At 42.5% G+C, this 16,307-nt stretch overlaps 2 protein-coding genes across 5 annotated transcripts in view; both read left to right on the forward strand.

Annotated features, from left to right (window-relative positions):
* Positions 1-16,307, forward strand: part of TCTN3 (tectonic family member 3) — a 48,313-nt gene that overhangs the window by 20,267 nt on the left and 11,739 nt on the right. Inside the window, exon 14 of one of the 3 annotated variants that reach the window (XR_013824333.1) lies at positions 6,296-6,704. Coding sequence is in view for 2 of the 3 variants with exons in the window: in XM_079900536.1 (XP_079756662.1) it covers positions 6,296-6,547 (252 nt within the window). In the remaining variant the exon portion in view is untranslated. Of the gene's footprint in view, positions 1-6,295; positions 8,863-16,307 lie in introns of those variants that run through there. The other 2 variants (XM_079900536.1, XM_079900537.1) reach the window with 2 other exon arrangements.
* The window catches only part of ALDH18A1 (aldehyde dehydrogenase 18 family member A1), a 47,090-nt gene continuing 42,831 nt past the window's right edge, over positions 12,049-16,307 (forward strand). For both annotated transcript variants that reach the window (XM_079900532.1, XM_079900533.1), the window contains exons 1-2: positions 12,049-12,260; positions 15,474-15,589. In XM_079900532.1, the coding sequence (XP_079756658.1) occupies positions 15,502-15,589 (88 nt within the window). In that variant the 5' untranslated portion in view covers positions 12,049-12,260; positions 15,474-15,501. The remainder of the gene's footprint in view (positions 12,261-15,473; positions 15,590-16,307) is intronic.

Genomic DNA, 16,307 nt, shown 5'->3' on the forward strand with positions numbered 1-16,307 from the left:
AATAAATCCCCTAAGCTTCACAAAGTGTTAAAACAGAATTGCTGGTGGCAAACATCATAAAATATTATAGCTTAAGGTAGAAATAAATTGTCAACCATACATAACAGAACTAGATCCATAGTAAAAGAAATTGTGCTGACTTGGCTTTGTGCCTTTTGTTTTGATAAAAGAAATGAGATGACCAGACTTTTTTTTTTTTTTGACTGTGTTGGGTCTTCATTGCTGAGCGTGGGCTTTCTCTCGTTGCGGCGAGCAGGGTACTACTCTTCACTGTGGTGTGTAGGCTTCTCATTGCGGTGGCTTCTTTTGTTGCAGAGCATGGGCTCTGGGCGTGCGGGCTTCAGTAGTTGTGGCACCCGGCTTAGTTGCCCAGTGGCATGTGGGATCTTCCCAGACCTGGGATTGAACCCGTGTCCCCTGCATTGGCAGGCGGATTCTTGACCACTGTGCCACCAGGGAAGTCCCAATAACCGGACTTTGAGGGTTTTTGGGGGTTTTTTGTTTGCTTGTTTGTTTTTTTGTTTTGTTTTGTTTTTTTCAGTATTCTTGCTACACATGCTAAACAGTGAATTCTCTAATTTTGCTTATACATAACTTTTAAAATGCAAATAAAAAAGTTTAGACTTAAGAATTCATGTGTAACACACTGAACTTAACTTTAAAATCTTTTTCATGTGGCACTAAAACACAGGTTCTAAAATGGGTCAATAACATTCAGTATTATCCAGTGACCTGGCAAGTGCATTCAAGTTCCTTTTAATTATTGGATTATCTACTAGACTGCACTTGTTCCAAACCTCCACATAAATATGGAGGCATATTTTTAATATATGAAGAATAAGCATTTCATTTGAAATATTAACAAATAAGTATATGAATGAATGAACCACAACCTTTAGAGATCCTAATTACAGTGTGGTGGGAAGGATAAGGAGTCAAAGTAACCTGTAATTGCTGACTCTCAAATTAGCTATGGCATACTTACTACCTTGTGATTTATTTACCTCTTACTTTATATTAGTTCCCTATCTCCAAAATACCTCTACTCATTTGTGCAACAAAGGATCTTTGTTGAGTGCCTCCCCTGTGCCAAGTATCATGCTTGGTGCTAGATACAGTGTGGTAAACAAGATAGACGTCATCCACCCTTACAGAAGGTGTGGAGCAGTACCGAGGTGAGGTTTGGAACACTGTTACAGAAACTATCCAGGATATGCTGATAGCCTGGGCCCAGATGTGAGGGTTGCAGGAAGGAGACAGAGTTCAGGAGATTTATCACGGATAGGACTTGACTGCTTGGATGCAGAGGTTGAGGGAGAGAATGAGTCAAGGATGATGGATAGTTTTCAGTTTGGACATTTCATTCAGTTCTTTTATATCTTATATGGTAATAGCCTGTTGACTACCAAATGTAATCCTACTTTTTGCAGTAACCCTTGTATTTTTCATCGCCCCCGCCCCACCGCCACCACCACCACCCTTTTTTTAATTTGGTAGGTATTCTGAAGTTTTTCTTCCTTTTTTGTTTTGTTTGTTTTGGAAGGCCACCCTCAAGCTACTGGAACCCACTTTGCCTGTCAAGTGCCTGGAAATATACATCTCCCAGATGGCTCTTAACTAATGACTTAAGGGCATAGGAATATGAGAGCCCAACTCCCTTGCCTTGGGTTGGGAGCACACAAATTGTTGGAACCGTAAATCCTACATTATAGCTCAGAATTCCCCTGCAGCTTAGGCTAATGCTACATAATGGTATAATATATCAAATTAATTAATAATTGTATATTTTATCAAAATAATATGTAAACATATTTTTAAAGTCAAAAAATGCTAGAAAAGAGGATCTCTTAACAAAAAATAAAGTCCCATATGCCCCCTGCTCTCCAGAAATTAACCTGTTTAACTCTTTTCCTCTTTCTTGCTGGTATTTGTCTCAATTTCTAAGCAATATCATACTCAGTTATCTCTTAAATTTAGAGTTTATATAATCTATTGACATCCTATCTTGGTAGATGAGTTTAGCTTTGTTACTCTTCTCCTACCCCTCCCACCACTCTCCCAGTATAGTTACATCAAAATGTTTTATTAAGTCAATATTCAGTGTTTCGTTTTTGTGATCATACATTTATGTTTAGCCAAGTAATTAAATTTTTGTAAAATGTTTTATTCTTCCTAAAATTAATAATTACCTTATATTTCATTTCTTTAATTTTCTTTGAGCTAATGGCTAAAACTTCTCACATACTCTAACAGCTCTGTAAAATTTCTCTCAATGCAGTTTTCCAGCTGCATTGCCAGCTGAACTTGCCAATAGTGCTACTTGTTCTACCTTTCCTACGTATTTTCTTCATGGAGAGCTCCATAATCTGATGTAAAATGGACTAGTTGCTGCCCAGCAGCTGTTTTGGAACTTTCCTTTACTGTCATCTTGGAGATTCCCCCTTGCTTCCTACTTGTGTTAGAGTTGCTGTTAACTAGACATTACCTTTTCATTTTTCTTGGCTTATTCTCTTGTTTTGGTGGAGCTCAAATTCTAATAACATCTTTGAAAAAAGGAGCATGTAAAATACATTTTTTTCTTTAGTTCCCACATCTAAAGATAACTTTATTTAACCACCATCGTTATCATTATCATGATGCATAGTTGATCATTTGGCTAGGTATAGAATTCTAGATTGAAAATAATTTTCACTCTCAATTTTGAAAGCATTCCTCTAGTTTCCAATATTGCTGTTGAGAAGCCATTTTAAGATATTATTTTTACCCCTAATAGTCTGAAGTTTCCACAGAATGAGGCCTTGGGTAGTATTTTTTCTTCATTCATCATACCAAACAATTCATGGGATTTTTTTACTCTTTTAAAGCTCAGTTCTGATAAATTTCAATTATTATTATATGTTTAATAATTTCCTCCCCACTATTTTCTGTTCTTTCTTTTTGGAACTCCTGTTAATCTGTTACAGGATCACTATATTGATTCTCTAATTTTTTCTTTTCTCTTATATTGTCTCTCTTTTATCTTTTTGTTCTTTCCAGAAGAGTTCCTCAACTTTGTCTTTGAGTCTTTTTACTGAATTTCTTTTGGCTATCACATTTTTAATATCTGAGAGCTCACTCCTATTCTGTATCTTTTCATAATATCCTTTTCTTATCTATTTTTAAGATATTAACAATTTTTTGTCTTCATCTTTAATCTCTGTTTCCTCTGAATTTGTTTATTCCATTCATTTGGTACAGTTTTTCTCTTTAACATGAGAAACTTCTCCCACTTACCTGGCAATCTCTAGCTGTCTATCCAAAATAAGAGTAAGGTGCTAAACTGATGGACAGCTCTGTGATCATGAGTGAGACTTACTGACTTGTAGGCTTCACTGTAGGGTGGTTAGGTGCTGTAGCTTTGAGGGTTGTAGGACTGCCAATGTCATTATCTTTTTATCTTCTTATTGGGACTGTTAATTTTCTCCAGAAAAAAACCCTTCCTGGCTCCTGACTGAAGGGTATGTGTATAAGACCATCTCTCACCATTTTGAAGCCAGACTAGGGGAAGGGATTTCATTATACATAATAATTGCCCTATTTTTAGTTCCATACCTCACTCTGTCCTTTTCTTTTTAATTTATTTATTTTATTTATTTTTTTATTTTTGGCTGTGTTGGGTCTTCGTTGCTGTGTGCAGGCTTTTTTTTTTTTTTTCTCTAGTTGCAGAGAGCAGGGGCTACTCTTCTTTGAGGTGTGAGGGCTTCTCATTGCAGTGGCTTCTCTTGTTGCAGAGCACAGGCTCTAGGCTTGCGGGCTTCAGTAGTTGTGGCTCGCCAGCTCTAGAGCGCAGGCTCAGTAGTTGTGGCGCACGGGCTTAGTTGCTCCACAGCATGTGGGATCTTCCTGGACCAGGGCTCGAACCTGTGTCCCCTGCATTGGCAGGCGGATTCTTAACCACTGTGCCACTAGGGAAGCCCTCACTCTGTCCTTTTCTATGTCCAGTGGCCCTAAATCCAAAATTTCTCTGGTTTAAATTTTCTAGTCTCTTGCTGAGATAGGGAAAGGGTGGTTGTCTGATTGCCTTGAGGAGGGTATCATTCAGTAACCATTTTCTGTCCCTGCCTCATCCCTGCTTCCCTGTTGTCTTCTGTTACTGAGTCTTTCAGGGTTCTACAGAGATCTTCTTCTAGTCTCTGAAGGCTTTTAGGTTTGGCCTTCTTTCCCTCTGTGAAACCTTGCCTCCATCTGTTTTCTGTATTCACATATTATGATATCTCTCCATTTCAGTGAAGATGGAATTTTGTATCTGTTTCTTATTGTATTGGAGTGGTTTTAAGATATACAGAGAGAAGACGTGTCTTTACATTGCCATCCTAAAATCAAGTCCAGTAGTAGCTCTTGATGAGCCTAATCCCAAGTGAGTCTGAAGAAAACAGTTCAAAGAACTTTTACCATGTGGGATTTCCCAGCCATCGAAATACCACTATAGGCTTAAACATATATATATACACATATATATGTGTGTGTGTGTATATGTATGTATATATGTGTGTGTGTATATATATATTTGGGTAGACATGGGCCTAAAGTTTGCCTTCTTGGGCTCATAGCTATCTAAGAGGTCAGTTCTCAGTATAGGCTGACCCCAAGGCTCCAGAAGTTCCCTGATTTTGGAGTTTGCAGGGGCTAATGACACTTTTCCCTACCTCAGCTTGAAACCAATTAAAAGAGTCAGGTGGAGATCAAATTATCAGCTTTATCACTAATAAACACTAGATAGGTAGATTTGGCTTGGGTGTGTAGCAGTGAGCTTCCTAATGTAAAACTACACTCTTCCATTATGAGGCCACTACCCTAGTTATAACCACAACACCTGGGACTGCTTGTAGGCAGTTTAAAATCTCCCCTCCCCCTAAAGGCTCTGAAATGAGTCAGAACAGCCCATTAATTAAATCAACTCTTAGGCAACACTGAACCCAAGGCTGAAAATTCATTCCCTATTCTATTTCCCATTCCAAAGTGTTTCTAGCCATCCCAGCTCATATAGCTCATCAGGCATTCTGCAGTGAGGTTAAATAACAATGTTAACATATTTCAATACTGTCAACTGCAAAGATTTGCTCCAAAAATTGAATATATATCCTTTCCCCATTATAAAGTTCCTAGGGAAAAATTAAAATCCTAAACAGGAAATCCTTTTGTAAGTTAAAGTCCAAAGAAAGTTTATTACTTAATCTTAAGTAATAAACTCCTCCCCATTTTCTTTGTCTGGTTAGTCTCTGCCAGTTTTCAATGCCTGGCTGGAGTCAGGATACCCTCAGCATCTTCAGCCTAAGCTGGCTGTACTTGGAATGTATGTGGGTCTTTCAATGCCACAGAAGTTACATTAGTTCTATGCCAAGTCCCATATGAGCATCACTGTTTAAAAAAAAAAATCCAAAGAGTCAGTATGACATGCAAGATTATCACAGCACTGGCCCCACATCCATTTATTTTAAAAATGCCTGTGGAAGGGTATACCGAGCAAAATTATGTTCCCAGAGCCTGATATTTACTGTTGCCAAAGACCACAGCAGAGATAAGTGGCATCAGAGTGAAGGAAGGTAAATGAAAATCTTCATTTCTGGTTCAACAAGATAGTTATTTACTGTCAAATTATAATCAAAAGTTTGCCTAGTGAACAGAGTCAGAACAAAGGGAATTCAGTTTAGACAAACTTAATTCCAGTCATCAGGCTGCAACCATATCTACCCAAAGCTGTGTCTATTAGATCAGATACTTGAGTCAGCTTGACAAGGAGCATCTTTTTCATTTGACTTGAATTGGTGTTTGGTTGGGAGGATCCTTTCTAACCCTGAGATTCTGTGAATTTGATGGTTTTTCAATCTACATTACTGAGTTCTTTGCTTTTTCCATGAAGTTTCACATTTCTTTCTACAACTGAAGAAGGAATAGAAATACTGCTAGTACGTGTGTACTGTTTCAGAGCCTGGAACCTTCTGGGACCTGATAAGGTAGAGCTGCTAAACACATAACAGAAGCAGTGGCTTCTTTGATATCAGACAGGTCCCCAACTGCGGGAAGCTAGAGTCAGTCTTTTGGTAGGTGTAATTGTTCACAGTTCTGGTGTCCTCGAGTATTGCTAAGAAATTAATTTCCTTGTGTCTCACTCAGAAGGAGAACTACATAGGATCAACATGAGAAAAAGGTCTGTCTTGCTTAGAGCAGTGTGTTTTGAGTCTTTATTCAGGGAAGTAATAATAACAGTCAAATTGGAGGGCTATTTGAATGGGTACCAAGCACTAACCTGTCACAGACATTCTTCCTGCAGGATTCCCAACAAGAAACAGAAGTACCTTTGACAACTGTTGTGACCTTTGTGGACATTACCCAGAAGCCAGAGCCTCCAAGAGGCCAACCCAGAATGGACTGGAAATTGCCATTGGACTTCTTCTTTCCCTTCAAAATGGTATTCAGCAGAGGAGTAGACTCTCAAAAAGGCTCAGTCTCTCCCATTCTTATCCTGTGTCTCTTACTACTTGGAGTTCTCAACCTAGAGACTAAGTGAAAAAAAGGAGAAGAAGCAGATTTCAATTTTTCCCATGGGAAGTTCAGAGGCACCCTGCTTATCTTGGCTAAACAGATCCTCACCTACTCATGACCAGAGGAGAGCATTTAGGAAAACAGAGGACCTAAATGCAGGAGTGGAATTGCTGGGCAATACGGTAACTTTATGTTTAATCTACTGAGGAACTGCCAAACTACTTTCCAAACTGGCTGCACCACCAGCAGTATGTGAGGGTTCCAGTTTCTCCACATCCTTCCCAATATTTGTTATTTTTATATTAGGCATCCTAATGGGTGTGAAATGGTATCTCATTGTGATCTACCATGCCTTTTTAAACTGTAGTGTATGAGATCTTACACTAGAAATGAGCACATCTGCTCTTCCAAGGCAGGAATACCGCAAGTATTCTTTTCCTCTCTACCCCTCTGCTAATTTGATTAGCTTGTAAGCTTAGTTTCCAATTACAAAGCTGCTTAACATATCTTAGATAAGATTTTATGATGTTCTTATCTCCAGTCACTCCCCTTGTAACAGACCTTTGAAAAACATTTTTTTTGTTTTTTGCGGTACACAGGCCTCTCACTGTTGTGGCCTCTCCCGTTGCGGGGCACAGGCTCCGGGCGCAGGCTCAGCGGCCATGACTCATGGGCCCAGCCGCTCCGCGGCATGTGGGATCTTCCCGGACCGGGGCACGAACCCATGTCCCCTGCATCGGCAGGTGGACTCTCAACCACTGCGCCACAAGGGAAGCCCTGAAAAAATTTTTTAAAATCATCTAGAGAATAATGCAGTGTTCTTCCCTCCCTTTATTTATACAGGAGGTCTCTTACTGCACGAGGTCTCTATTGTAATAATGTATTCAATTTAAGGAGCAAGTTTTACTGTAAAGGGGTATGTGCAATTTGGATAGAATGAAATTGAAATCCCAGCTGGCCCGTTACAGGTGTGGAGAAACAGGTACTCTCGGATACTTTTAGTGAGAACATAAACTGGTAGAAACTTGGAGAGAAGGGCAAATAGCTATTTAATATGTATCAAAAGCCTTAAAAATGTTCACAAACTTTAACCCAACAATTCCACTTATTAGACATTATGGGGGGGGATGTCCAACAATAGGGAATTAGTTAAGTAAACTATGATGTATCCATAGATTGCAATGTTGTACAACCACCGAAAATTGAGTAGACCTGGCTTTATTGCCATAAGAAAACATTCATGATCTATTTTTAGTGAATAAAATAGGCTACAAAATAGTACATATACTTTATGGTGCTATTTTTGTAAAACAAAAAATATTTATACATATGTACTTAAACATCTGGAAAGCTAACATGTCTAAAATGGGAATTTTTTCTTAATAATAAGCATTTCTGATTTTTATAATCAGAGAAAATAAAACTGTATTTTAAAGAAAATATTTGTTCTCCAGGAAAAACCTCCCTGTTTATTGTATATAGGAATGTTCCTTATTTATGAGTAACTTCCCATTTCTGTTGATATATTTGCTTGTTTGGCATTCTGGGCCTGTCTTTTAAAGCAGGGGTTCCTAAAGGCCAGTCACATCATAAACTGGGGTTCTTTAAAAATGCTGATTCCTTGGCCCTGCATCTAGAGATTCTAATTCACTTGGGGCTCAAAGAATCTGTATCTTTTAAAAGCCTTCCTGGTGCTTCTGATGTTCAGCCTGGTTTGTGAAACTACAAAGTTATATTGCATAGTCTGGCTGAAACTGGTTAAGTGTTTGTCCTAACATTGCCAACTCACGTAACATGTCTCCCGGCCTAGCCTACTCCCTTTTCTCGGAGAATCCCCTCCACACAGAGCTCTACTGTGTTGGAGTTACCTGCATGACCCCTCCTCTCCCTGCCACAGCTGACTAGACCAAAAATGGAGTCCTGGACCAAGTTAGGCCAGTAAGATTTTCTCTCTAGGAATATGAAACTAGGATGAAGTCTAAAAGTCAGTGGGGAGGAGGCACTAAAGATATTTTAGGGCTGAGGAAGCCATTTTCCACCAGATGTTCACTAATGAAGAGTGTATCTTAAACGGAGAAAAAAGCAGCAGATTGCAGACAGAAGTGTAAATAGGAAACCCAGAAATGGAGGAGAATATTGGTTCCCAACTTCCAGTTCCTTGTACCCACCTGTTATGACATCCAATTTTACCTTCTGCTCTTCTTTACATTTTACTCTTTCTAGTAAATTGTTTTGTTTGAATAAGTTTCTGTTACTAACAATTAAAGAACCTGAGACTAAGATAACTTTATTTTTTAAAAGATTTATTTATTTTATTTTTGTCTGCATCAGGTCTTAGTTGTGGCACACGGGATCTTTCATTGCAGCGCGTGGGCTCTTCGTTGCAGCATGCAGGCTTCTCTCTAGTTGTGGCGTGCAGGCTCCAGAGCGTGTGTGCTCTGTAGTTGTGGCGCGTGAGTTCCAGAGCTCATGGGCTCTGTAGTTTGTGGCACGCAGGCTCTCTAGTTGAGGCGCACGAGCTCAGTAGTTGTGGCATGCGGGCTGTTACCCCGCAGCCCGTGGGATCTTAGTTCCCTGACCAGGGATGCAACCTGTGTCCCCTGCATTGTAAGGCAGATTCTTTACCACTGGACCACCAGGGAAGTCCCCTAAGATAACTTTAACCTAGTACTCTATGGCAGGTAAAGATGCAGTCTTCAATCCTGCATGCTTATAGTCAAGTTCTAAATAGTCCACTTCCTTTGTGACTTTCTGGTCATGTCCAGCCCTATTTCCACTTGCTGAGACAAAAGTTAAATCCCTCCAATCCAAATAGAATCACTTTTTTTTTTTTAAGTTACATGAAGGAAAGATACCATGGCTGTATTATTTCCTTGATTTCTTTTTTCTTTCTTTCTTCATTTTTTTTTGGTTATATTCACTAGTTTGTTTTATTTTCTATTTCCTTCATTTCTATGGAAAGGCAAACTAGATTATAATTCTGGTATTTGATTTTTCCCAACCCACAGTCACATATCCCACTCCTTTCTCTTTATTGGTGAAGTAGAATATTAATAGTAAGACAGTAATGAAAATAAATAGAAAATATTTGGACAATGTTAAAGGATTTTCATATTTGATCTTTTTGTTTTGTTTTGTTTTGTTTGCGGCACGCGGGCCTCTCACTGCTGTGGCCTCTCCCGCCGCGGAGCACAGGCTCCGGATGTGCAGGCTCAGCGGCCATGGCTCACAGGCCCAGCCCCTCCGCTGCACGTGGGATCCTCCCGGACCGGGGCACGAACCCACGTCCCCCGCATCGGCAGGCGGACTCTCAACCACTGCGCCACCAGGGAAGCCCCATATTTGATCTTAACAATGCTATAGGCTAATTTATGTAGAATATAGTATATAGAATATAGGCAAGTATAGAAGATAGACAAGGGCATTATTATTAACACATTGCTTATTTGAGAAAACGAAGCCCAAGGAAGTTATTTGAGATAACTAAGCCCAAGGAAGTTATTTGAGATAACTAAGCCCAAGGAAATTAAGTCCATTCATTTATCAAATATTTATTGGCTATTATGTGCCAGGAATATACTTCCCTGCTCTTGGGAGCTTATATTCTAGCAGGAAAGGCAGACAAACAATTAACATAAGGTGATGTGTGGGTTAAGGACACATGAAGAACAGAACAGCACTTCCTGAGTGGAGAAAGCCTCTGTCCCTAATGATTTTAGCTATACCCACAGTTACCTATTTTGTTCTAAGTTCATGGTGAGAATCTTAAAAGCTCAAGTACCCAATGAAACTACTGGAGGGCAGTTTTACTTCTTTTGTATCCCCTACCCTACTTTAAATCCAAAGTGCTCAAAACTTAACACATGTTCGGTGTTCTCATCCGTCACCCAAAAGAATTGCTCCCCTCATCTATTTCCTAACACTGTGTTGCAGCACCACCAGATTTGCAACTACCCCTCCTTGTCTCTCACCCTCCCCCTTTCAAGAGTTAGCGAGGTCACCTCTCCCTCCTTTATGCTCCCTGCCCCCTACTGGAGCCTTTTCCCCAGTCATCATTTCTTTACTTGGGCCTTTGCGATAGGCTAACCAAGCTCCCAGCTTATACCCCTCTTTACTGATTTCAGACACACAAATCTGATCATGCCACTCCAGTACTTTAAAAGTCATGGTTCTCTAACTTTGAGGATGATAAAACTTGAAACCTTTAGCATGGCACAGAAATTTTGCAAGATGCGCCTACCCCACCCAACACCCCATCTATCATGTCCCACATGCAGCCTCTCCTCATAGGGTGTCTCCTGCCTCTGCATATTCCATTCCCTCTTCCTCCTGTGATCCTGCTCCCCTCTTATACGTGAACTACTTCTTGTCCTTCAAAGCACGATTTGAGGGCTTCCCTGGTGGCGCGGTGGTCGAGAGTCCGCCTGCCAATGCAAGGGACACGGGTTCGTGACCCGGTCTGGAAAGATCCCGCATGCCGCGGAGCGGCTGGGCCCGTGAGCCATGGCCGCTGAGCCTGCGCTCCGCAATGGGAGAGGCAACAACAGTGAGAGGTCCGCGTACCACAAAAAAAAAAAAAGCACAATTCGAATATCTACTCTTTTCAAAGCCTTGCCTGTTGTGCCCCTGGGCACCCCCTCCTCTAATATTAATCACACAGTGCTGTAATCTTTTGCTCACCTGTCTGCCTTCTCATAAGGCTATGGACTGATCTAGAGAGATGATGATGTCTTCCTCCAAACCTAGGGAATGCCTGCTACATGAAGTAGCCAACGTTTTAAGAGCGAGGGAATGAATAAATAGGCTCAGCAATGTTCTCAGGGACAACTACGCAAGGGGCAAGATGCCTTCCTCGTCACCGACCTCCACCCAAGTGCTCTGCCCTCCCCAACCCCCCACGTGCCCAGCGTGCCCAGCACTACCTCTGTGCCTATGCAGGAATGTGCCCTTTGAGGAAAACACAGCAAGTATAACAGAGGGAGAGAGTCTGAAATCTAATTTAAAGGGTGGATCCGCATTCACCTTTGGAATGGTGTCAGTTGCCAGGGATTAAATACAACTATTTTAAACTACAGTAGTCTCACCAATGCCCTTGCTGAACGAGAGTTGGGCTGGGACACTTGGGGAAATCTCCAGGCGACTAGGGGGCAAATCATTTTATCACAGTGCCAACATATTTCCATTGAGGCAGCAGAAGTTTGCCTGGATTGTGGGATCCTCAAATTGTGTACATTGATCCAACCGATTGATATTTCTGAGGTGTGCCTGGGATATGATGATCAACAGTGACAAACACACCGTATGGGATCGACCAAGCAGCTGAGGGATCCAGGCATCTTTTCTGCCTCCCTGTAAGGCCCGATGGGCGACCCTCTTCAGCCCAGTTCCCGTCTGCTCCTGGGACATGGACATTCACCCAGAGCGCTCCAGCCCCGCCCCGTCGCCCCCGCCCCCGCCCCCCAGTCGTCCGCCTGGCCTCAGCGGGCTGGGCTCGCCACGTGGAGCGCGGGCCCGATTCTCAGAAGGCGCCTACGCCATTGCCGCGGCGCAACTCCGGGCCGGCCCCTTGCGTCGCGTCAACAGCGGAGGCCGCGCGGCCTGGGTTTATTCCAACGCTGTGGACGTAACGTCATCCTTGCGGGACGTGGACGGAAGAAAAGGGAGTGTAAGCCGGCTCCAGAATCCGTCCGCGTGTAGTACGGGACGGGCGCCGGGGCTGGGCGGCTGTGTTCAGGAAGGTACGGGCGGGCGGCGAGGATGGCGGGGACAGTGGCGGGAATGGGGTGGCGCCGGTGCCTCCGCGGGGGCTGAGGCGTCGCCCGGGCTTGGGCGAGGGAAGGTGTGTGCGCAGGGTCGCGGGCGACCGAGGGGGCTGCCGGGGCGCGCGGCCGCAGCAGGGTGGCGGGTCGGGCCCGCGAGTGAGTGTGGGAGCGCGGAGGGATGGTGGCGGGCTGGGCCGCCCAGAGCGCGTTGCACCGCCACATGCTGCCCGGGCGCGGAGGCCCAGGCGCAGCGGGGACTGCGGGCACCCGAACTCCGTGGCAGCCCTCGCATACACCCAAATGCAGGAACTGATCCATGTGGAGGCTTGACGACCCAGCGGACCCCTTCTCCGCCCAGGAGTCCGGAGCCAGCTTCCAGTGCACCTGCATGGGTGGTGGGGTTTCACCCTGTTTGTGACTGTCCACACGGCGACTCTCAGGGGCGTGTGTGTGCAGTCCCTCGCAGCCCGCCCGGGCTTTCGTTATCCCCTCTTGAAAACCATTCCCCCCCACCCCGCAGCCGGAGAGCTCGCTCACCACCGCCTTTCGCAGCGTGGCATACGGTCTGTGAAGAGTTCCTTCTGGCACATCAGGGCGGGCCCAGATCCATCCCCTCCCCCATCACCTTTCTCTGCTCTAGAGGCGGTGAGCTTTATCTAGAGGCGGTGAACCATATACCAAGCCTGTGTTTCTGGGCGACGTTTGTTGAGACTAAAGTTCAGTTCGCTCTTCAAGTAAGAAAGATAAGGGCTTTCTATTTAGAACCTGTAAAAAGGTACTTGAGAAATGTCTTGAATCAAAACATGGAAACTTTTCATTTGATGACATGGAGTCTAGACAGACACACATAACCTTTGCTCCCTGGAATTAGCCGTGTACTTTTTGAGGGCATAATAAATTCTGGCAGGATGAACTATCCTTTGCAGTGAGGTAGGGGTCAGTCAGAGGCCATGAGAGAGGCAGGGAGGCCTGATTTCTAGATCAGTCTTCAACCTGATAACTTACCTTAAACATTCAGAGCTTTCAGTTATTCATAGATAAGAGAGAGGTAAACAGTCCATAAATATAATTTATGATTACATCTGTCTATCAGAGGATATGGAATTCTTTGTGCCTGTGACAGGTCCTGAAAGAAAGAAAGAAATGCATTGTAAGATATCATTAGTGTCTGAAAGACAGACAGAGGAGAGCAGATGTTTATTGAGCATCTCTTGTACCCAGGCATTCCATGCATTCTTTTACAATAATTCTATGAAGTCCTTACTGTTATTGTCCCTAGTTTACAGATGAGGAAACTGAGACTTAGGAAGATTGGAAGACCCACAGCTAGCAAGGCACACAGCTAGCAAGTGCGAAGCTTGAACCTAAATCTCTCCAACTCCAAAATCCTTGTGTCCCATGTTTACCATGCTGTCAGTGGGAAGTTTATAATCTAGTTGGGAAAATCAGCAGTAGCACATGAACCAGTCAGAAATTAATGCTAGAGTTGCTGGGGAAAGTTTGTGAAGGAGATAGAATTAGAATTTTAGTGTCACTATTTGATTATTTTACCCTTTTGGCTCTTCTAGGGTTATTTTGGAGAATTCATATGTAAATAATTGTTTAGCAATAATTACTGAAGGAATTTGTAAAAGCAGCAAATATAGATCATGGGCTCATATCATGCTTCAGTGTTATGCAAATAATTTTCTCCTGGGACCTTCCATACTGTCACAAACACTGAAGTCAACAGAGAGCACTTAACACTTTCTATTGCCTATTAGAGGCCATATCTTTTACAACAGATGTATCCTGCCAGTCTCTTCTCTCTTCTTTCTGTACCTTTGTGCAGTATAAATTGAAGAGCATTAACCATTCCTTGTTTCTCTTCACTTTGGGGCAAAATGCTAGTCTTTTGAGGCATGTTTAAGCACGTTGAGGCATGTTTAAGAGGGTTGAATATATCTACCAATACATAGAGAAGTTAAAAGGAGACCCGCAAGCAAAGAACACACAGTGTTTTTCTTATTTTGTGAAAACAACCATGTCCCTGTAGTGTAACAGCTGCAGTAATGAATGGCATATTCTCTGTGTTTTTATATATATATATGTGTGTGTATATATTTGTATATATATGTATATATGAAGATAGATAGATGAAGAAGCCCCCTACCTATTTGTGAAATAAACTAATCTTTGTCTAAAACTTGATCTACCGTGGGAAAATGCCCACAGCCACTATGTTCTCAGCTCTGAGATTTCTAGGTATGTACTCATCCTCCAAGAGATGTGCCCACGGTCATTTCAGATGTCAGCCATTTGCAGGCATTGCCACTCCTTCCCAGGGATTCAAGAGTGTGCTTTGGATTCCTGTGGACGGCAAGAAGAAAGACAAAACAGCAGCCTCCGACCTTTCCTCCCTTTTCTTGTGTCAGCAAGGATCAAGCTGACGTTTCAAATATGTGGTTTTCAGAGTTCTGTCGGGAGGTGCAAGCAGGAAGGTGGAGATGGCTGCTTACGGAATGTTGAATCTGTTTTTTGGTCTGTTGGAGACTCCTTAATGGTATAGGAATTGTGGTGAAGATTTAATATCAATACGTAGACATTATACCTTAAAGATTTTTTTGTCACTCAAAATATTCATAATCCTTAGTTTCAATTTGTTTACATAAAAACTAAAATGGTTGGGACTTCCCGGGGGCACAGTGGTTAAGAATCTGCCTGCCAGTGCAGGGGACACTGGTTCGAGCCCTGGTCCAGGAAGATCCCACATGCCGTGGAGCAACTAAGCCCATGCGCCACAGCTACTGAGCCCGCACGCTGCAACTACTGAAGCCCACGCTCCGCAACAAGAGAAGCCACCACAATGAGAAGCCCGTGCACTGCAACAAAGAGTAGCCCCCGCTCCCCGCAACTAGAGAAAGCCCGCGCGCAGCAACGAAGACCCAACGCAGCCAAAAAATAATTAATTAATTAATTTTAAAGAAAAAACCAAGATGGTTGTAAGAAAGGAAGAATAGAGTCAGAGCCTGGGAAGGAGCCATTTGTTTTTTCTCTCTTTTCTATGTGTAGAAGAGGTGGGAGTTTCTCTAATACAGGGGAGTTTGGAGCAGGAGAGTCAAGTTTTTACTCTCAGTGTGGGGAGGTGGACGAAAATAAAGTGAATTGTCTAGTATTTTGATTCTTCATTTTTTAAAATGCATTCTGCAGATACCTTGGTCAGTGACCACCTCGCAGCATGTTGAGTCGAGTCTGCCGCTCTGGGTCCCCGTCCTTCACCCACCGTCTCCTGCCCTGGGTCCAATCCACAACACTCTCCAGATCTTGTAGGTACCGTAGGAAACATAAATATGTGGGAGGTTTGGTCCAAGTGTGTTTCAACAAGGTTTTAAAAAGTAAAAAAAATGTAATTTGGCAGAATTGGACAAAGGCGGTAAGCAAGGAGGCAGCCTACTGGTGAAACGTCGTGTTTGTATTTATCAATAAAGTGAAATTTTTGGAGGGGATAGATAGGTTTATGGCATAGATTATGGTGATGGTTTCACGAGTGTATACTTACCTGCAAACTCATCAACTTGTGTACGTTAATTTTGTACAGCTTTTGGTATGTCAAATAAATAACTCAAAATTTAAAAAAAATTTTAAAGATAAAGTGTTACCTTTATTTAATCCCCCAGGATTTTTTGCACGCTATTTTTATTCATTCCTTCTTTGTAATTCAGTGTTTAATTTTGAGATAATTATAGATTCACTTGCAGTTGCAAGAATTAATACAGAGAGATCCCTTATACCCTTTCCCCAGTTATCGCAGTATCTCAACCAGGGTATTGACCAGGGTGGATAGAGTCAAGATAAGATTTCCATCACTATAGGATCCTTCAAGTTTCTCTTTTCTAGTTGTCCTCTCCTTTCTGTCCCTAACCCCTGGCAGCCTCTAATCTGTGCTCCATTTTTATAATTTTTAAATGTTATATAAATGAAATCATACAGTATGTGACCTTTGGGGGTGACTTGTTTTACTCAGCGTAAATCTCTGGAGATTCA

The sequence above is a fragment of the Stenella coeruleoalba genome (assembly GCF_951394435.1).
Source record: "Stenella coeruleoalba genome assembly, chromosome: 16".
Taxonomy (NCBI): Eukaryota; Metazoa; Chordata; class Mammalia; order Artiodactyla; family Delphinidae; genus Stenella; species Stenella coeruleoalba.